The sequence below is a fragment of the Trachemys scripta genome, chromosome 11 (genome assembly GCF_013100865.1).
Source record: "Trachemys scripta elegans isolate TJP31775 chromosome 11, CAS_Tse_1.0, whole genome shotgun sequence".
Taxonomy (NCBI): domain Eukaryota; kingdom Metazoa; phylum Chordata; order Testudines; family Emydidae; genus Trachemys; species Trachemys scripta.
Window position 1 is genome coordinate 16,683,712 of NC_048308.1, and position 21,564 is coordinate 16,705,275.

Genomic DNA, 21,564 nt, shown 5'->3' on the forward strand with positions numbered 1-21,564 from the left:
CACACTGAGGGTATGTCTACACTACGGGATTAATCCGAATTTACAGAATTCGAATTTTGGAAACAGATTGTATAAAGTCGAATGTATGTGGCCACACTAAGCACATTAATTCGGGGGTGTGCGTCCATATACCGGGGCTAGTGTCGATTTCCGGAGTGTTGCACTGTGGGTCGCTATCCCATAGTTCCCGCAGTCTCCCCCGCCCATTGGAATTCTGGGTTGAGATCCCAGTGCCTGATGGGGCAAAAAACATTGTCGCAGGTGGTTCTGGGTACAGCCTCACCCCTCACTCCATGAAAGCAACGGCAGACAACCGTTTCACGCCTTTTTTCCTGGGTGAACACTGCAGACCATACCATGGCAAGCATGGAGCCCGCTCAGCTCAAGACAGCAGTCATGAACATTGTAAACACCTCGCGCATTCTCATGCAGTTTATGCTGAACCAGGACCAGAAAAACGAGGCGAGGAGGAGGCGGTGACGGCAGCGCAGTGACAAGAGTGATGAGGACATGGACATGGACACAGAATTCTCTCAAACTGCGGGCCCCGGTGCTTTGGAGATCATGTTGTTAATGGGGCAGGTCTATCCGGGGAACGCCGATTCTGGGCCCAGGAAACAAGCATAGACTAGTGGGACCGCATAGTGTTGCAGGTGTGGGACAATTCCCAGTGGCTGCGAAACTTTCGCATGCGTAAGGGCACTTTCATGGAACTTTGTGACTTGCTGTCCCTTGCCCTGAAGCGCCAGAATACCAAGATGAGAGCAGCCCTCACAGTTGAGAAGCAAGTGGCGATAGCCCTGTGGAAGCTGGCAATGCCAGACAGCTACCGGTCAGTCGGGAATCAATTTAGAGTGGGCAAATCTACTGTGGGGGCTGCTGTGATGCAAGTAGCCAAAGCAATCACTGAGCTGCTGCTACGAAAGGTAGTGACTCTGGGAAATGTGCAGGTCATAGTGGATGGCTTTGCTGCAATGGGATTCCCTAACTGTGGCGGGGTGATAGATGGAACCCATATCCCTATCTTGGCACTGGAGCACCAGGGAACCCAGTTCATAAACGGCAAAGGGTACTTTTCAATGGTGCTGTAAGCACTGGTGGATCACAAGGGATGTTTCACCAACATCAACGTGGGCTGGTCAGGAAGGGTTCATGATGCTCGCGTCTTCAGGAACACTACTCTGTTTAAACGGCTGCAGCAGGGAACTTACTTCCCAGACCAGAAAATAACCGTTGGGGATGTTGAACTGTCAATAGTTATCCTTGGGGACCCAGCCTACCCCTTAATGCCATGGCTCATGAAGCCATACACAGGCAGCCTGGACAGGAGTCAGGAGCTGTTCAACTACAGGCTGAGCAAGTGCAGAATGGTGGTAGAATGTGCATTTGGATGTTTAAAAGGTCGCTGGCGATCGTTCCTGACTCGGTCAGACCTCAGCCAAACCAATATCCCCATTGTTGTTGCTGCTTGCTGTGTGCTCCACAATCTCTGTGAAAGTAAGGGGGAGACCTTTATGGCGGGGTGGGAGGCTGAGGCAAATCACCTGGCTGCTAATTACACGCAGCCAGACACCAGGGCGATTAGAAGAGCACACCAGGAAGCACTACGCATCAGAGAAGCTTTGAAAACCAGTTTCATGACTGGCCAGGCTACAGTGTGAAATTTGTTTTTCTCCTTGATGAAAACCCGCTCCCTTTATTGACTCATTCTCTGTAAGGAACCCACCCTCCCACTTCGATCACAGCTTGCTTTCAAAGGAAATAAAGTCACTATCGTTTAAAAATCATTTATTCTTTATTAATTGATTATAAAAAGAGGGAGAGAACCCGGGTGGAGTTTGGGAGGAGGATCGGCGGGAAGGAAAAGGCCACTAAAAAAAGGTTTAAAAAAATGACAGCCTTTTGCTTGGGCTGTCCACTGGGGTGGAATGGGAGGGTGCACGGAGTCTCTTCCCGCCCCCCCCCCCGCGTTCTTATACGTCTGAGTGAGGAGGCTATGGAACATGGTGAGGGGGAAAGGGGGTTATACAGGGGCTGTAGTGCCAGTCTGTGATTCTGCTGCCATTCCTGAAGCTCCACCAGATGCCGGAGCATGTCTGTTTGCTCATGCAGCAGCCCCAGCATTGCATCCTGCCTCCTCTGATCTTCCAGCTGCCACCTCTCATCTCGAGCATCTCTCCTGTCCTCACATTGGTCCCTCATGTCCTCACGTTCACTGGCATCTTTCCTATACTTTGAAACAGTGTCCTTCCACTCATTCAGATGAGCTCTTTCACTGCGGGTGGATTCCATGATTTCCGCGAACATCTCATCTCGCGTCCTCTTTTTCCAACGCCTTATCTGAGATAGCCTTCGGGACGGAGGAGAGAGGCTTGAAAAATTTGCAGCTGCTGGAGGGAGTGGAAAAAAGGAGAGAATTTTTTTAAAAGATACATTTTACAGAACAATGCTTATACTCTTTCACGGTGAACAACACTATTCATATTACATAGCACATGTGATTTCTGTGCAAGGTCGCATTTTGCCTCTTAATATTGAGTGCCTGTGGCTTTGCTGCTAGAGATCAGACGCAGGTCCGGGCAACAGAATTCGGCTTGCATGTGGCTATGATAAGCCATTGTCTTTCGCCTTCTGCGCCCTCCTTTCCCACATACCAAGCAAACCCGTTGAGTGCTGCGGTTTTCCTGTTAACCTTCAGCAGCAGAAAACAAACTAACTCCTCCCCCCCTCCAATTCTCTGGATGATCGCTTTATCCCTCCCCCCACTGCGTGGCTGGTATCAGGGAAGATCCCTGCTAGCCAAATGCGAAAAGCTCAGAGCCAATTCCCTCCCACCCCGCACTTGGCTAACTGCAGGGAAGGATTTCTTTTCAGCCACAGGCAAACAGCCCAGTAGGAACGGCCACCTCTGTCCCCTTAATTAAGTTCCCATATTTCAACCAGGTTACCATGAGCGATATCACTCTCCTGAGGATTACACAGCGAGATAAAGAACGGATGTTGCTTGAATGCCAGCAAACACTGGGACCATACGCTGCCAGGCTTTGCCATGCAATGATACCAGATTACTTGCTACTAGCATGGCGTGGTCAAGTGTCCTACCATGGAGGACGGAATAAGGCTGCACTGCTCAGAAACCTTGTGTAAAGGCTTTTGGAGTACCTCCAGGAGAGCTTCATGTCCCTGAAGGATTTCCACTCCCTCCCCAGACACATTAACAGACTTTTCCAGTAGCTGTACTGGCCGCGAATGCATCCCAAGTCCTCAGGGCAAAGTAATCATTAAAAAACGCTTGCTTTTAAAACAAGTTTTATATTTTAAAAGGTAAACTCACCTGAGGTCCCTTCCATAGGGTCATGGTCTTGGATACTGGCTTGGGAGGGTACTTCAGTCAGGCTGAGAAAAAGATCCTGGCTGTTGGGGAGAACGGAGTGCTGTGTGCTCTCCGCAAGCTCGTTGTCCTCCTCCTCTTCCCTGTCCGCAGAATCCTCAGGTGTGGCTGAGATTACCCCTGCCTCAGAATCCACGGTCAGAGGTGGGGTAGTGGTGGTGGCCCCCCTAGAATTGCATGCAGCTCGGCATAGAAGCGGCATGTCCGCGGCTCTGACCCGGAGCAACCGTTAGCCTCCTTTGTTTTTTGATTGGCTTGTCTGAGCTCCTTGACTTTCACGCAGCACTGATCTGAGTCCCTATTGTGGCCTCTCTCCATACATGCCCTTGGAGATTTTTTCAAAAGTTTTAGCATTTTGTCTTTTCGAACAAAGTTCTGCTAGCACTGAATCCTCTCCCCATATAGCGATCAGATCCAGTACCTCCCGTATGGTCCATGCTGGTGCTCTTTTTCCATTATCGGCCTGTGTGGTTACCTGTGCTGATGAGCTCTCTGTGGTCACCTGTGCTCTCCACGCTGGGCAAACAGGAAATAAAATTCAAATGTTCACGGGGCTTTTCCTGTCCACCTGGCCAGTGCATCCGAGTTCAGATTGCTGTCCAGAGCAGTCACAATGGTGCACTGTGAGATAGCTTTTGGAGGTCAATACCATCGAATTGCAGCCACACTAACCCTAATTCGAAATGGCAATATCGATTTCGGCACTACTCCGCTCGTCGGGGAGGAGTACAGAAATTGATTTTAAGAGCCCTTTATTTCGAAAGAAATGGCTTCGTTGTGTGGACGGGTGCAGGGTTAATTCAATTTAACGCTGCTAAATTCAAATTAAACTCATAGTGTAGACCAGGCCTGAGTCTGAACAAATTATCTCCTTAAATATCTTCCCTAATTTGAATTGTCCCTTTTCAAAGCACTTTTTATTTTTATTCTTTCATGCCTTGTGAAATTACTTAGTATAAAATTTGTTTCTAGGTTCCTTACTGTTTCCCAGCATCAATTTATAAACAGTCTTGATATTTTGAGCACTATGAAAAGAGGTCTGTATGAAGAGAGACTGAAAAGGCTGGAACTGCTTAATTTACAGAGCAGAAGAATAATAGAGATAGTATACATATACAAAATAATGAGTGGTAAGAAAGGTAAGTAATGCTACTCCTTACCTTTTCTCATAATAAACCAAAATAAGCAGAGAGTGAAGGAAATTGAAAGACAAGTTCAAAATGATAAACAGAAATACTTTTAACACAATGCATAGGAGCAGCACAGAGCCAGGTAGGGAGCCTGCTGACTGGAGCTGCCAGGGTCCCTTTTCGACCGGGCATTCCAGTCGAAAACCGGAACACATGGCAACCCTAGTTATTTTTATAAGCAGTGCTATCTTGTAAGATTCCTGCTTTTGAAGATACATTAATGGATGCAAGTTCTCTGTTTATGGTGCTATTTCTTTATAAAATTGTATCTGTTCAAAAGTAACTAGTCATTATATCAGTTGCTACTGGATCTCTGATTTCAGCATTCTGTTCCAGCCATCTGTCTGAACACAATATGCCTGGTAGTTATTAATCAAGACACAGATGCTACACTCTTCCAGTCTGTTCACATACTAACATAAACTTTTGTTTTCCAGTGAAGGTTTGGACGGTTCAATCTATTAATTCACATATAGTATATTTACAAGAATGTTCATTTTCTGTCTGTAGTATCACAAAAAAAAACAAAAGAAATGCATTTCTACAGTTTGTTCTAGACTAAAAAGAAAACAACTTAATATTAAAAAAGGTGTTTGCATTTGTAGAATGCTAACGCTACCCGAACTCTACCTCTTTTATTGCAATATCAAATGAAATCCCTAAGTTTCACAAATGATGAATAAGTGGTATCTTTCTGTGAACATACTTAGTAACTCAGATTAAAATTCAGTTTTAAATAATATTCAATGCTGCAATAAGTTCATAACAACTAAACACTGTAAAGCTTGTGTTAAACTATCCTTGCAAAAACTCTATTTTTAAATTATTTCTAAATGTTAGAAAATGTTATTTTTATACATATATATTTATGGCAATATAAAGCACCACTGTAGAGCCCTCCATTGCACAGAGTACAACACAAAATTATATTTTAAATTTGAAAATATCAGATAAATTAACTGGAATACATTTTAGACATACTTAAATAGCTGCTGTTGCTAGTATTCAGATTTATGAGAAATATATTTCTATTCAATATAAAATTGATAATTTTATCAAGATCACTTTATGAAAAACATAATTAACATTTGTTCTCCTGCATATACTTATGTCACTGCTGAATAAAATAATTTGGATAAAGTTAGACTGGCCTGAAAAAGTATTTTTCTTATAACATGAACTATATATTTTCTTATAACATGAACAAACTATGATGAAAAAAGCCTTATGTTTTCATAAAGGACAACCTGTAACATACAGTATCTATTTTTAAAGATATTTCTGTAATATTTAATTAATACATTCTTACTTTCTTGATTTTTAGAAAAAATCCTACCAAAAAATTAATCTTTAAGAGACCCAGTTTCCACTTTTCTACTCTTTTTTCCATTGAGATAAAATGTATGTGTGAGGCACCTTACCTTATAGCTTCTGATGCTCTGACAGATTATGTTCTGTGTTTCAGTGGTTGCCAGTGTTCTGGATAAAGGAATCTTTGTAGTATAACAAAAGTCAATGAATGATTCAGCTTGTATTTCTGCAAAAGGAAACCCTAACTCATCTTTACTAGTTTATTAAAAGATATCAGACTTTAATTGTAACTTAGAAAGAATAAACTCAGTGCCATCTAATGACCAGAAATACTTACTTCTTAGTTTATCTAAATAAGTGACTAATATAGACTAATATCTAATACAAAATCTAGAAATACTATGCAAAGTTATGTACTATAAAGTTTAAATGCAAACTAGCATATTCAAAAGATGCTACAAATTTCAATTTTTCAGATTTTATTTTGTTATTATTTAGACTCTTGCATATAAAGAAAGTATGGCATGTTAAGGTAGAAACACCTGTTAAAATGAGAATTCAAAATATAATTTTGCAGCTCTTATTTATCTGTTTGAACTGAAATTTTACATGCTAAGTGTCTGCCTCTGGCGGAATTTGTCTGAAAATTTTCAGCTAAAAAAATTCAGCCATTTCCAAAAAAATAGGGTAGGGAAAAATGTTTTTGCCCATGCTAAAAAAATCTGGCAACTTTTCCATGTAACAGCTCTTGCAATGCCATGCTTGGGAGCCTGAGCTTAGAATTTTGCAGGGCGTAGCCTTTGTATCAGGAATGTACCTTTTGCTATCCCTATTTGGCTAAATTGTAAGGCACCCAAATTTGTCTAAACCATAAGCTATTGGAAAATCACAATTTGCACATGCTCAGGAGCGACTTGCTAGAGTTTAACAGAAAACATTTCCAAAGATTCTGTGTACACTGAACTTGCTTCAGAATGCACGTGTGTCATCTCTATAGACAGCCCAGGGCTACCGGGCAAAGCTGGATGTTCCCTGGGATGGCTGCTCAATGTGGAAAGGCTGAGCAGTGGAACCAGAAGCAGGGAGCCTATCTTTCTTGTGCTCTCAATGATGCCCCTTCTGGCATCCAGGCAACATGAAGGAAGAAGCTGTTTGATTCAAATGCAGAGAGGGTAGAAGCTGGACCAGGGGACAGAAAGGAGTAGATTGGGACAAGTAGTCTGGTGAGTCTGGGACTGGAGAGGGGTGGAAAGAAACTTGCATTTGTTGGGCAAAGAGACTGGGTGTGGGGAAGGGGAGAGACTAGGAGTGGGAGGGGACAGGGGAGATTAAGATTAGGACAGAGAACTTTGAAGGGGAGTCTAGGACAGGCTGGGCAAGGAGAGTGGGACTGGGATCAGAAGCCTGAGGAGTGGAGACTGGGACTGGGTAGATGAGGAAAATGGGATGGGAAAGAGACAGTACTGGTACAACACAGATTGGAGGTGATGAAGCAGAAGGGGTCAAACATGGAGGGAATAGGCAGAAGAGTCTGTGCCTACTACAGCCCACATCCCACCAGAGCATGGAATGTAATCCAAGATTCCCAAGTCTCACCGTTCCTATGCTGTCAGCAAACATCTGTGAAACACACTGGTAACGTGTCTCTCAAGTCCATCTAATACTGGTCCATATAGAGGAGGACAACATAGTATTGTTATCAGTTACTCCATTAGCTCATTTGGTAAAGGCCTAAGTGGCGAGTCTAATGGTTCCAACCTTGCTAATGAACCATGTGGGTGTTGATATGCTGCTACATGTTGGAATTTTTTTGTTTGCTTTTAAAAAAATAAAATAACTACATTAAAATATCACTACTGAGGTTGCAAAGTCACGCACTCAAAAATTAGAAAATGCCAGTATTAGGGTTGCCGGTGCAATCTGAATTCAACCCCTTTGTGCTACAGTCTTTAATTTACATTATCACATACTATTTTTTCCACAGGGCCCCTGCCTCATTCAATGCAGAGGTCTATTTGAACCCCATGTTCATGATGGATCCCCAGAGAGGACATTAAGGGAAGAGGCTGGACCTGATCTGCAGATGAGTCAGGATTGTCTACCAAAGGGGATGGTTGGCTGTACGTTCCCCTGCCTAAGTTATTACAGAAGTTGGAAGTGTGTAGTGAATGAGGCAAGGGATTGCAGGAAAGAAAAGGCGGGTCTCATGGTTAAGGCAGTTGAATGCTGCCCTGAAGAACTGGATTATATCCCTGCCTCTGCCACAGGATTCCTATTGATGCTGTATAAGTCTCATGCCAAACTTTTCACCAGTGATCATTAATTGTGAATTACTCATTTTCTGGATGCCCAACTTGAGTCCCTGGGCTCTGTGCATAAGTGCTCAGCACTCAGAGCAGCAACTGAAATCAATGGGAGCCATGCTTTAAACACACGAAGTCCTACAGAATGCTAAGAACTCTGAAAAATTAGGTCTTGGGTATCTCAAATAAGGCACCCAGAATTTGTGGAAAGTTTTGACCTTTCTCTCTCTCTCTGCTTCAGTTCCCCATTTGTAAAATGGGGATAATACCACCTGCTCATTTCACAGGGTTGTTGTGAAGCTAAATTAATGTTTGTGAAGCACTTGGATAGTATAGTGATGAGCATTTTAGCAAACCGCATGAGGAAATTAATAATTTCTTCAGAGCAGGGTTAGATTAGCACACTGTAAATAAGACATGGAGCCACACATTGCCTATGAAGAATATAAAAAAATAATGAATATATGCTCATTAAGTGAGCAATGTCCATTGGGTCCACTGAATGAGGTAGATGTCCTGTGGCAAAAATAAAAGTGATTACATAATTAAAGACTATCACACTGCCTACAGACACGGGGGCAGAATTAAGGTTGCACAGGCTGAAGTTGAATATCACATAGGACAGTCTCTATTGCCACCTCAAGCTATTGCTGAGATTAACTGTACACTATTTTATGAGCTCTAACTTCTGCACAACTTAGCACAGTATTTGACTTAAAAAACAACAACAACAAAACACTTTTCATGGTAAGGCAGGAGGGTCTATAGGAATTTGCACATGGTTGGGAATCAGACTGTTATAAATTCTTATCCTAGCTTTGCTGATTCACTCCGTGGTCTTCTCCAACTCACTTTACCTTTCTTAGTTTTCCTGTTTGTAAAATGGAGCTAATAATACTTACCTACCTTATTGCTACACTGTCAGGATTAATTAGTTAATTGCTGCACCATGCTTTTCACTTATAAAGTGCTATAAAAATAGTAAACAATATTGTTAAATGAAACAACTGCACTATCAGCAATGGAAAGTGTAAGATGAATACAGAAATCTTTGGTGAAAGAATAATATGTCTGTTTTTGCATCATTCAGCTTGTGAAAATTTGCTAACAGCATCACTCAGATCTGAAGAAAAATGAGATATAACAGTAGCTTAAAGAACTGAAAAACAGATCTATGTGCCAGCTGTAGTCTGACTTTGTAAATCCTGGACACGGCTTCTGATACCAGCAGGAGCTACAAGAGAGGGCTCAAAAGAGATTCCCCAAATAATAGCTCTGGATATAATTTATTTATAGATCTCAGTGTCACAAGCCTGAGCCTTTTCATCATAAAGAGATTAAACCACACCTAAGCAACTGTTTCCATATTCTAATTTATGCTGTTACAGTACAGTATTTCAAAATTTCATTATGAATTTTGAAAATATGTTTCTTGGTAGGTTATATAATTTGTTAGTACTTATGTATGATTCTTTAGCAGTTCTTTTAGAAGTTCTACTGTTTTATGGTTTGCTCACATATCAAGATTTTCAAATACATCCACATTTCTCACAGCCAGCATTACAAAAGCCAGACCATGTTGATTTGAAAAATTTATATCCAGAGACTTTTCAGATGCCTTTAAAACAAAAAAAAATATTGTTTCCTTGTGCTTTATAAATGTATTTTCTGTACCTTATTGTACATTTTTATATAAAATTAGGGACAAAGGGTTACATGCTTGTGTAAACTGTTAGCAAAACTTTAAGTTACAGGGGACCAATGTAATGTAACTATTTTAATTACAATGAAACTTAGATGATACCTCATAGTTTGCAGCAATTACACTGCTCTACAGCCAAAATGCTTCTGAAATAAATGTAGTCAAACTTTACTAATTCTGGGTCACTGAAAATGATGTTTAAAATTGTTGATTGGCTCTAGTTTTCAAGATATGCTGTTGGGTCAGTATATACGACCCTTGACTTGGGAATGGCGGAGGATAAGTGAGTTATAAAGGGAAGGGATCTCAATTTAAACCAGAAATGACTAAAATACATCTTTGACTGGATCTATGAATAAATCTATGACTGGGTTTGGACAGTACTTGCTTTTTAGGCAAAACAATGAATGATGCAATCTGAAGCTGGTATTGCATCATACATGATATGAATTGCATCATGTTATTCCTAGAAGTCATGGATGATGCAATCATAACGAAGCTTACATCACTCTGCTGAACAAATTGCCCTATATCAGCTCTAGAAATCATACAGTGTCGTGCTTTCTCATTTGTCAGTGTTTGATTTTGCAAAGGGACACATTTCTGGTTAGCCAAAGTGAGCAGAGATGCCTCGTACTTGTGTGAACAGTGCAGATAACTTCTGCTATGTTTGTGGTGAAGTGACTTTTGCATCACAAAAACGCAGTATAACCACTATGGTTAAGAAAGCCCATCACCTTTATTTTGGCTGCAAAATTGGAGATCAGGACAAGAGGTGGGCCCCACAGATATGCTGCAACACTTGTGCAACAAATCTTCACCAGTGGTTGAACAGGAAAAGGAAATCTATGGCTTTTGCAGTGCCAATGATTTGGAGAGAACCAACAGATCATACCAGCAACTGTTACTTCTGCATGGTGCCTCCAGTTGGGAAAGGTGTGTCAAAGAAGAAAAAGTGGACTGTGCATTATCCAAACATTCCATCAGCTATACGCCCAGTACCCCATGGAGAAGGACTTCCGGTTCCTGATGCACCAAAATCATTCTCACTTTAGTCAGACAAGGAAGAGGAAGAGGATGAAACTTCTGGTCCTGAACCATCAATGTCACAGGACCCACATATTCTCCCATCCTCCTCCTCTGAACCACACCTCATAACACAAGGTGAACTGAATGACCTTGTCAGAGATTTGGAACTACCCAAGAGTAAGGCAGAGCTGTTGGGCTCCAGACTACAGCAGTGGAATCTCCTGGCAGGTGATGTTAGGGTTTCCATGTTCCGTGACCGTCAAAAGGATCTTGTCCCATTCTTCTTCATGGAAGGTGATCTTGTAGCCTGCAACATCATCAATGGTGTGATGGCAGCCCTCAACATCGTTCACGATCCAGATGAGTGGAGACTGTTCATTGATTCATCGAAGACGAGTCTTAAAAGCTGTTTTACTGCATAATGGCAATGTTTTGACATCAATTCCAGTTGGTCATGCAGTCCATATGAAGGAAACCTATGACAACATGAAACAACTTTTGAGGTGCATAAACTATGACCAACATCAGTGGCAGATCTGTGGCGATTTGAAGTTTGTTGCTCTCTTGCTTGATCTGCAGACTAGATACACAAAGTACTGCTGTTTTCTCTGTGAATGGGATAGTCGTGCAAGAGATTCCCACTACATCAAGAAAGATTGGCCACTCCAACAGTCATTGGAGCCTGGGAGGAAAAGTGTTCAGCATCCACCACTTGTTGAATCAAGGAAGATTTTGTTACCACCCTTACACATCAAGCTGGGTCTGATGAAGAACTTTGTCAAGGCCATTGACAAAACACAATCAGCTTTCAAGAACCTCCGTGGAAAATTTCCAAGGTTAAGTGAAGCTAAGATAAAGGAAGGTGTCTTTGTTGGTCCTCAGATGCGTGAACTTCTTCGAGATGACGCATTTGACCATGCACTGCGTGGCAAGGAAAAGACGACATGGAAAGCCTTCCAGTTAGTGGCAATAAATTTTCTCAGAAACAACAAGGCAGACAACTACAGGTTGTTGGTGGAAAACCTCCTCAAGGCATACAAAAGCCTTGGTTGCAACATGTCACTAAACATACATTTTTTGCACCCTCATCTAGATTTTTTCCACCGAACTGCGGAGCAGTGAGCAACGAGCACGGTGAGTGATTTCACCAGGACATTGCAACAATGGAGAAACGCTATCAGGGCAAATGGAGCCCATCACTGCTTGCAGACTATTGCTAGACACTGACAAGAGATGCTCCATTTAATGAATACAAGAGACAAGTCAAGAAGCACCGAGTAGACACTGAATAGGACTAAACTATGTACATAATAGTTTTTTGCCTTTTGTTTCATAATAAATTTTATTTATATAACCTTTTGCTGATTTTTAAAGTGTTACATAAACAGGACAGGTGAAATATTATCATGTAAAGCAACCATAAACACATGAAAAGACCTAGGTTTACAATTTATGATTAAAACTCTACCATCTACACAATATACATAGACATAAAATGTAAAAACTTAAATATCTTAGAAACAGTAGCCAATCAGTTGTTTTAATTGTCATATTTGAATTCAGCACATCAAAATACATAATAAATAGCACATTTTATCTCTGAAGCAGACGACTTCTCAAAAATTGTAGACCAGTGTTATGTATTTACAGATTTCTACTCCTGGAATTACTATGTAACTATGCTTAGGACTTGTCTACATGGTGGGTGATGCGCTCTACTGGGGTGATTTCTAAAGCACGCTAGCGAGTTGCACATTAATTGGTCCATGTGGATCTGCTGGTGCATACTAAAGATTCTTTAGTGCATTTTAACCTAGTACTGTTTCAAACAGCACTATCTTAAAGCTCACCATCTGGGTCTCTTTAGATCAAACACATTCATGTATTTTAGAAATCACACCATGTAGACAAGCCGTTTAGTTGATCCAAAAGAAATGACCAGCAGTGCAGTTTTAGGAGACAAACAAAATTCTAGATTCACAGTTCACATTTGTTACTGTGTCCTAAATTCTGCCTTCATACATGTGTATGTCATTCCCATTGCAGTCTGTCAGGGTTCCCTCCCCCCTCCGAATTCTAGGGTACAGATGTGGGGACCTGCATGAAAGACCCCCTAAGCTTATCTCTACCAGCTTAGGTTAAAAACTCCCCCAAGGCACAAATTCTTCCTTGTCCATGGAACGGTATCGCTGCCACCACCAAGTGAGTTAGACAAAGATTCAGGAAAAGGACCACTTGGAGTTTCTGTTCCCCCAAAATCCCCCCCAGCCCCTTCACCCCCTTTCCTGGGGAGGCTTGAGAATAATAATACCAATCAAATACAGGTTTCAGAGTAACAGCCGTGTTAGTCTGTATCCGCAAAAAGAAGAACAGGAGTACTTGTGGCACCTTAGAGACTAACAAATTTATTAGAGCATAAGCTTTCGTGGACTACAGCCCACTTCTTCGGATGCATCCTGTTCTTCTTTTTACCAACCAAATAGGTTAACAAGTGGGCACAGACCAGCCCTTGGGTTTTTAGGACACTAAAAACCAATCAGGTTCTTAAAAGCAGAACTTTATTATAAAGAAAAAGTAACAGAAGCACCTCTGTAAAATCAGGATGGAAGGTAATTTTACAGGGTAATCAGATTCAAAACACAGAGGATTCCCCTCTAGGCAAAACTTTAAAGTTACAAAAAACAGGAATAAACTTCCCTCTTAGCCTAGGGAAAATTCACAAGCTAAAATAAAAGATAATCTAACGCATTTCCTTCCTATTACTTACAATTTGTAATCTTAGATGCTTAGTTCAGGTATGGCTTTAGGAGATGTATTTTCCCTGCCCTGGTTCCTCGCTGACCCAGAGAGAACAACAAAGAGAGAAAACAAAAACCTTCCCCCACAGATTTGAAAGTATCTTCTCCCCTCATTGGTCTTTTTGGTCAGGTGCCAACCAGGTTATTTGAGCTTCTTAACCCTTTACAGGTAAAGGAGGGATTTTATGCTACCTGAGCTGTATGTTTATGACACAGTCAATGCAAGCTGCCTGTATGTGTGTGTGTGTATCTATCTATCTATGTGTTTATACTATAGCTGTGTATATAAAATCATAGGATTGGAAGGGACCTTGAGAGGGCATCTAGTCCAGTCCCCTGCACTCATGGCAGGACTAAGTATTATCTAGACCATATGAGCATGCTGGGCTCAATCCTGCAAAGTGCTAAGCACACTGGCCACAATTTGGCAAAGCATATACTGTAAGTAGACAGTTCACTTTAAGCACATGAGCAGTGTTGCTGACTCATTGACGTCAGTAGGACTGCTCCCATACTTGAAGTTAAGCATATGTGCTTAAATATTTTTCTGGATTAGGGACAGTGTGTTCAGCATCTTGCAGGAGTGAACTCTAAGGTAAGAATTTGGGTTTAGCTACTCACTACACAGTAACAGAGGAAATATGGATAGAAATGCTGGCCCCAGTGAAGTCAATGAGATTTTTGCCCTGTATAAACACATGTAAATTTTTGAGTGAATTATTCTGCACATTTTAAATGCTACATCCATTGTCCCTATATTGGGGAGTTTCTTATGCAGAAAATGTTGACTTTTCAATCAGAAATCAAAACCTGAAAAATTTCATCCAAACACTGAAATATCAGCCAAAACTTTTGGTTTAAAGTTAAAATTTTGATTTAGAAATGCTGCCCCTTTACCTCTTGGGCGTTGCAGTTTGGTGCCTCATGCCTATGTTATTTATGGGTTGGCTAGACTCACCTCCCATGATCCATTACAGCATAGCTCCCACGTGCACAAAATAGTCTTAACTAAGTGGAGAATCAAAGCCTGTTTTTCCAGGAAGAGATTTTAACTAGGCTCATTCACAGGAAGAAAAGTACAATGAAACCTCTATTTAACTACCCAGTAAGTGCTGAAGGAGGTGTAGGTCACCTTGCCGTGTTGATTACAATAACTGCGTCTGGGGAATATGGACAGTTTACAGTTGACAGATGTTTCTCGTGCACATGATGTTTCACCACAGGGACAGCTGTCTCATTGCTATCATTCAAAAGAATATCTGATCCCTTTTGCAAGGGAAATCCAACAATCTACAATGCCATAATAGGGATATGATTACACAAAGAGTCAGAGTTACAGAAAAGAAGTTAGAGTTACAAACTGTTAGAGGTAGTGTGAGGATTAATTAAAGCACAATGAAGATGTAAAACCTTACACAAGTGTCTGATTATTAAAATAAAAATAATCTTAATCACACTAGCGCTATGGATTTGATTGCAATAGGCTTGATGGATTCTCTCCCTTTTATTCTCTGAATAACAAATAATGAATGGTATTTCTGTTTACTTTTTCCAAACCTGAAGAATATGGAATAAAATTAAAAGATTACAAGTTAAAATAAATAAAAGGAGATATTATTGATAGTATTAGTAAATATTATGGGAGTACAGCCAAAGGCCCCAATTTAAGCATTATATAATTAGCCCATGGAGCTCACTGCAGCAAGATATTGAGTCAAATGTACTAGTAAGTTTCCAAAAAGTATTAGCTGTGCAAAATAAAAATAGACTCTTATTTTATTTTATTTTTAGCACCAATAGTGAGCTATATGCAGTAAAGACTAAAATGAAAAGTAATATCTTACCGGAAGAATTTATAATCTACATAGACAATGTACAAAGGAAGGAAGAGATAAAATGCAATAAAGAACAGACTGGCTGAACAATTAATCTGAACACATTGTTCAATTTTTTGTAAGGTTTCTTTGTTTAAACAGATGCTATGGTTTAGAGTTAAGAAATTAAATTGTCTGGTTACATAATGCTTGGTGAATTGAAGACTAAAATCTGCAGGCATTTAGGAATTTTGAGGATGATATTGAAGAGGATAGTTGAGGTAGGTCATGGTGAGATACACTTAAATGGCTGTAGTAAAATCCACATGCTCCATGATGGTCCGGAAAGAATTTCCCCCATAGTATAGTAATGCACTACTAGGTACATTGTTAACAAGTGTTATAACTTCCTTTGACGCATCTAGAATTAGTCAGAGAGACAAAATATTGAACCAGATTAAACCAATCATCTGTTCCAACAGAGCAACTCCTGTGTTTCCCTACCTAATTGTATAACTCTCCTCACATATTGTGTGGGAAAACATATCCCCAGACTGTGTCTACCATAGAAAGAGGGATAAAGAAGTTTCCATTTTAATTACTCACCAGGATGAGCCCTGAATGTGGAGAGGCAGGGGCAAATTTATTTTATTATTGTGAGCACAGACAGTATGCTCCATGCTATACAAGACTGAAAGACAGCCTTTGCCATGAGGAGCTTACAGTCTAAAATAGGGTTACCATATTTTGTGCCTCCAAAAGGAGGACACTCCATGGCGCCCTGGCCCCGCCCCCAGCCCCGCCCCAACTCCGCCCCTTCCCCAAAGTCTCCGCACCCTCCCCTGATTCCCACGAACATTTGATTCGCGGGAAGCCTGAAGCAGGTAAGGAGGTGTGGGGGGAGGAGGCGCGGCCCAGTCTGGCCCCCCCGGCGTCTCCAGCCTGGGTCGGATCGGGCCCTGGGGTGCCGGCCCCCGGCCGAGCACCCCTGGCCCGCCCAGCACTGCTGGTCCCCGGCCTGGCCGAGCACCCCTGGCCCGCCCAGCACTGCCGGTCCCTGGCCCGGCCCCGCACCACCGGCCCGGCCCCCAAGCCCCCGGCCTGTCCTCCGAGCCCCCGGCCCGTCCTCCGAGCCCCCGGCCCGGCCCCGCTCCGCCGGCCCGGCACTGCTCCGCCGGCCCGGCCCCTGAGCCCCCGGCCCGGCCCCACTCCACCGGCCCGGCCCCCGAGCCCCCGGCCCGGCACTACTCCGCCGGCCCGTCCCCCAAGCTGCCGGCCCGGCCCGATTTTCCCGGACATGTCTGGCTTTTGGGGATTTCCCCCCGGACGGGGATTTGGAGCCCAAAAAGCTGGACATGTCCGGGAAAATCCGGACGTATGGTAACCCTAGTCAGAGATAACACAAGACATGCTGGGAGACCTATAAACAGGGCTGGCTCCAGCATGTCTTGTGTTATCTCTGACTAGGGTTACCATACGTCCCCCATTGCCGCCTGCAGTTCAGCAGCAGGTCCTTCGCTCCTAGAGGGAGTGAGGGACCTGCCGCCCCTGAATTGCTGCAGGTGACGCCCCTCTCCCTTGGCTGCCCCAAGCACCTGCTTGTTAAGCTGGTGCCTGGAGCCGGCCCTGCCTATAAAGAGGTGATAACTTTGGTATGTTTGTTTTTTACTGATTTATTTTGATCTCTCTCCTTTTATATAACATTGGGGAGTAGAAGGCATCTAACAAACCACAGAAAAAGGGACCTGAATATGTCCCTTGATGAAGTCAATATACATTTGCAGTATTGGATAGTAAATACTTAACTTTGAGAGTCTCTTCAGCTGCTGTGATCAGAGCTGTACTTCCAGTTTTAGGGTGCTGAAAATCTAGGTTTCTGAGAAATTATTAAACTTTAGATATATTGCTGATGATGATCTCCACATCAATCTCTGAAGTTACCTCAAGGAAACCTTGGAATAATTTATTGTTCTCTTTTTTGTTCCATAATATTTGTTTTAAGATTAAATTTTATTCCACTTGTGGCAGAGATTCTTAAGTGCTTTCACTGTTGGTGTTATTAAATTATAATAATAATATTCATAGTGTTCCTTATAAAGCTTTTATCACACTAACTAGCCCTAATAATAACCTTAAATACAATACATTTTTATAGTATGTTTAAATTTTTCAGCCTAGCTATAAACACAAGGGGGGGAGGGGAGCAGGGACTAACCACTAATTAACTGTAACATTGTTTGATTTTGTTTTGTTTTACATTATGGATTCCATCATACAAGGTAACAAATACCTTTAGGTTAATAAATGTCAAAGTGGCAAAGTAAGAGTTCATTTTCTGCTTCATGCATCTAAGATCTCTGATACATCTCATTATTTTATCTCCCTTTATTTTCTTTTCAGCTGAGCTCACAGCACAGCTGATGGGAATGGAAAAACTGGCTGATGTCACAACATTAAAAAAAAAATTGAGAAAATGTAGGGCCCAATCCAACTCCCATTGAATGCAATAAGAATTTTCCTACTGTGTACTGTTAAACATGAGCAGGCACAGGCCCTTATTTCTTATTACGTTAACTAACAGGAAAGCATAATTCCTAGTACAAGTGCCACAGCACTCTCTACAGACTTGTTGATAGTTATCCCCATGGATTTATCTTAGATGAAATTCAAGTTTTTATAACAAATTGCAATTTTATATGGCACCTTTCATCCAAGGATCTCATAAAGTTTAAAACACAATAATAAGCCTCACAACAACCCTGTGGGATAGGCAGGTATTATCCCCATTTTAAACGTGGCTAAACATATACAGAGAAACTGAGTGACTTGCCCATGGTCCCACAGTTAATGAGTGCAAAGACTGGGATAGAAGTCAAGATTCTCGATTCCCAACCCTCGATGCTAATCACTGGACAACACTTTCTCTTGGTGTATATTAGCACATGCATTCCATTAAACTGGTTTTCTAAGATTATAATTAGATGGTAATCTCCTCAAGATTTTTGTCTTTTTACTTTATTGTCAATTACCACGTATAACGTGGAGCTTCATAAATAATAATTGAAAATAATAGGTTCTGTAAAATATGCTGAAACATCGAGCTTACCTAGAGCTTGTATCAAAGAGCAAGTTTTGAAACAGAGACACCAATCCGAAGAGCAGCTACATTATCATTTTTAGGTCATAGCTGTCCCTCTTCACTGGATAGCAGCTAATTCACACAGTGATTCTGTGTACTTTGATTTTATTTTCTGGGTAAGCTTCAGATTGCATAGCCAACTGTGTTCCCATTATTAAAGCAAATTCTTCTAGCATAAAATCCTTCAGGCAGCCACTGCTACAACCAGACTGTTTAGTTTACAGGCTGTTGCCAAGGCAACTATCCACTGGGCATTTTGTTTGGAGAATTGTAAATTGGAGTCTCAGCCATCTATGAAACAAAACAGGATTAAACTACATGGTAAGGATTTTAGGCCCCAATTACAAAAGAGCTGTTCTAGCATGCAAAGCAGCCTACATCTCTCTCCCTTGTCTGTCTAGCTATACTTTTGCTGCATGACCTATTTTTATGGCACTTTTCTCTGGATGTCAATTCCTACCACTTTCCTAAAAATTAATTACTTCCCTCCCAGAAAAGATCCCTGAACTCCTTGTTTCTTTTTAAAAACAGCCTCAAACTAATGCATAAAGTATATCCTTCAAAAGACATTGTTTTTATTCTTATATTTCTATTTAATTTCAAATCTTTTCAAACTCTTTTAGAATAGGCAGTTCATCCGGTGGGGTGTCCTAATTAACCAGATTCTACTATACAGTATTTGCTTTCCTTTCTCCTTCTTAGAGAACTCATTAAATAATAAAAATATTTTCTTATTGGATATACTGTAACAAACCTTATCTACCTACGACTTCATAGTTGTCACTAAACTGCATACTGTAATGCACCTGCAGGCTCATTCAGGGTGTTGGGCTCTTTTAATCCCCAGTACAACATCCAGCCAACAGAGGACTCCATAATCCCTCCAGCACAGGAAAAGGTACACTGTACACTCTTCATAAATCCAATCATACATCACTATTTATAAAAATGTCAGAATAACCTTGTGACACTGACAGGTCAGATGCCAGCCCATGCCAGAGTCTCAGGACAATTCACTTGTATGTGAATATCAAAGAAGTGTTAAGTGTTAGTATGCTTTCAAATTCATTCACTCTTATGCTAATAGAGATCAAATTAGATGTTGATTGTATTGTTTTCATCTGTCTATATCCTGTAGTTTGCTATTATATTACATCTACATTATGTACACCCTGTAATTAAATAGTCCTAGGCCAAAGGTGTGTTAATGAAGAGTGTATTCAGGTATTAGAACTTAATGCAAACTAATGGAATGAAGATCTGGAGAGGGAAAGAAGAACCTAAATACTGCCCCCAAACAAGCTTGGGTGCGAAGTTACCTCTTTCTGGATGTGTGTGGTGTCTTATGAGATATGTAAGGAAGAGTTGGTGAAATCTCTGTGTGTTGGATAATATATATAGGAGCAGGGTATGTATGGAGGTAGGGTCATGTACGTATAGAAGGGTGCATTTCTGAGTGGGTGAGGGAGGACATGTCTCTCTGTGTGTATGTAGTGGGCTGTCTCTGTGTGGAGCGGCCTGGGTGGATGGGAAGATCCCCATCGGTCTCTGAGTGTATTAGGTTGGGGTGTCTCTCCCTGGGGCAGGGTGTCTATGGGGATGGAGATGTATCTGTACGGGGATAAGGGGACTGGGCTGTCTGTGTATGTAGGGGTGTGTGTGTGTGGGGATGATAGGGCAGGGCTGTCTCTCTGAGAAGTGATAAGGTGGGTGAGGTAATATCTTTTATTGGACCAACTTCTATTGGTGAGATTTTCGAGCCACACAGAGCTCTTCTTCCTCAAAAGCATGGCTCTCTCACCAACAGAGGTTGGACCAATAAAAGATATTACCTCACCCACCTTGTCTCGCTAATACTTTGGGACTGACATAGCTATAGCTACACTGCATAAAATCTCTGAGGAGACGGTGAAGATGGAAGGGATATGCTGTCTTTGTACGTGCATGGGTGTGTGTGGAGATGAAGAGGCAGGGCTGGATCTAAGGACGGGTGTCTGTGTGCGGCATAGGGTTGTCTCTCAAGAGGGGTGTGTGTGAAGGGGTGTAGGGGCAAGGCTGGCTCTGAGGAGGGGTGTGGGGGGGGGGTGTAGGGGCAAGGCTGTCTCTGAAGACGGGTGTGTGTGGAGGAGTGGAGCCGAGGGGCAGGGCTGTCCCTCAGGAGGGGTGTGGAGGGGTGTAGGGGCAGGGCTGTCCCTCAGGAGGGGTGTAGGGGCAGGGCTGTCTCGGCGAGGGGAAGGGAGATATCGGACTGGACCGAGAGCAGTGGGTGGCTCTCTGTGGGAGCGCCAAAGCTGGGGACATTTCCAATGGCTCTCTCGCCGTCCTTCCCCACCCTCTTGTTCCCTTCCCCCGCCAGTCTCCCGTGATCCTATGCGCGCTACTGCCCAGTGGCTGCACAAGATGGCGGCGGACAGCGAGGTGAGTCCCCCGGCCCCTGTCCGCCCCCCCCACCCCCGCGGCGGTTTCTCCTAGCCCGCCCGCACTCACCGCCTCTCCCGCTCTCTCCCCGCAGCCCGAGTCCGAGGTGTTTGAGATCACGGATTTCACCACCGCCTCCGAGTGGGAAAGGTACGAGACCGGATCCCCGGGCTCCGCATCTCTCGCCCCTCCCCTGCTGCGCGTCCTGCCCCCAGCCCGCCGCCCTTCCCTGCGGTAGCGCCCCCCCCCCCCGGCTTTGCAAGTTTAGGGGAAGGGGCCCTCCGAGAGCGACCCAGTGTCATCCCGGATGGGCTGATTGCACAGCGCGCATCCTCCTCCTCGGCAAGCTCTTGCCTGCGCTCGGGAACCCCTGGGAAAGGCACTATGGCCTCCCGAGTCCCGCTCCTTCCCCTGGGGCCCCAGCGTCGTGCCTCCTGTGGTGTGGCCCCACACGCCTTAGCGATTTGGG

General features: G+C 42.7%; 2 protein-coding genes across 4 annotated transcripts in view; one reads left to right on the forward strand and one right to left on the reverse strand.

Annotated features, from left to right (window-relative positions):
- The window catches only part of MAP3K19 (mitogen-activated protein kinase kinase kinase 19), a 30,385-nt gene extending 9,091 nt beyond the window's left edge, over positions 1-21,294 (reverse strand). For 2 of the 3 annotated variants that reach the window (XM_034785086.1, XM_034785084.1), the window contains exons 1-3: positions 21,165-21,294; positions 18,645-18,968; positions 6,003-6,074 (exon numbers count right to left, since the gene is read on the reverse strand). The gene's annotated coding sequence lies outside the window, so the exon portion shown is untranslated. The remainder of the gene's footprint in view (positions 1-6,002; positions 6,075-18,644; positions 18,969-21,164) is intronic. The other variant, XM_034785085.1, reaches the window with a different exon arrangement.
- RAB3GAP1 (RAB3 GTPase activating protein catalytic subunit 1) overlaps positions 20,880-21,564 on the forward strand; it is a 45,439-nt gene continuing 44,754 nt past the window's right edge. Inside the window, exons 1-2 of the mRNA XM_034786015.1 lie at positions 20,880-21,095; positions 21,190-21,245. Coding sequence (XP_034641906.1) covers positions 21,048-21,095; positions 21,190-21,245 — 104 coding nt within the window. The 5' untranslated portion in view covers positions 20,880-21,047. The remainder of the gene's footprint in view (positions 21,096-21,189; positions 21,246-21,564) is intronic.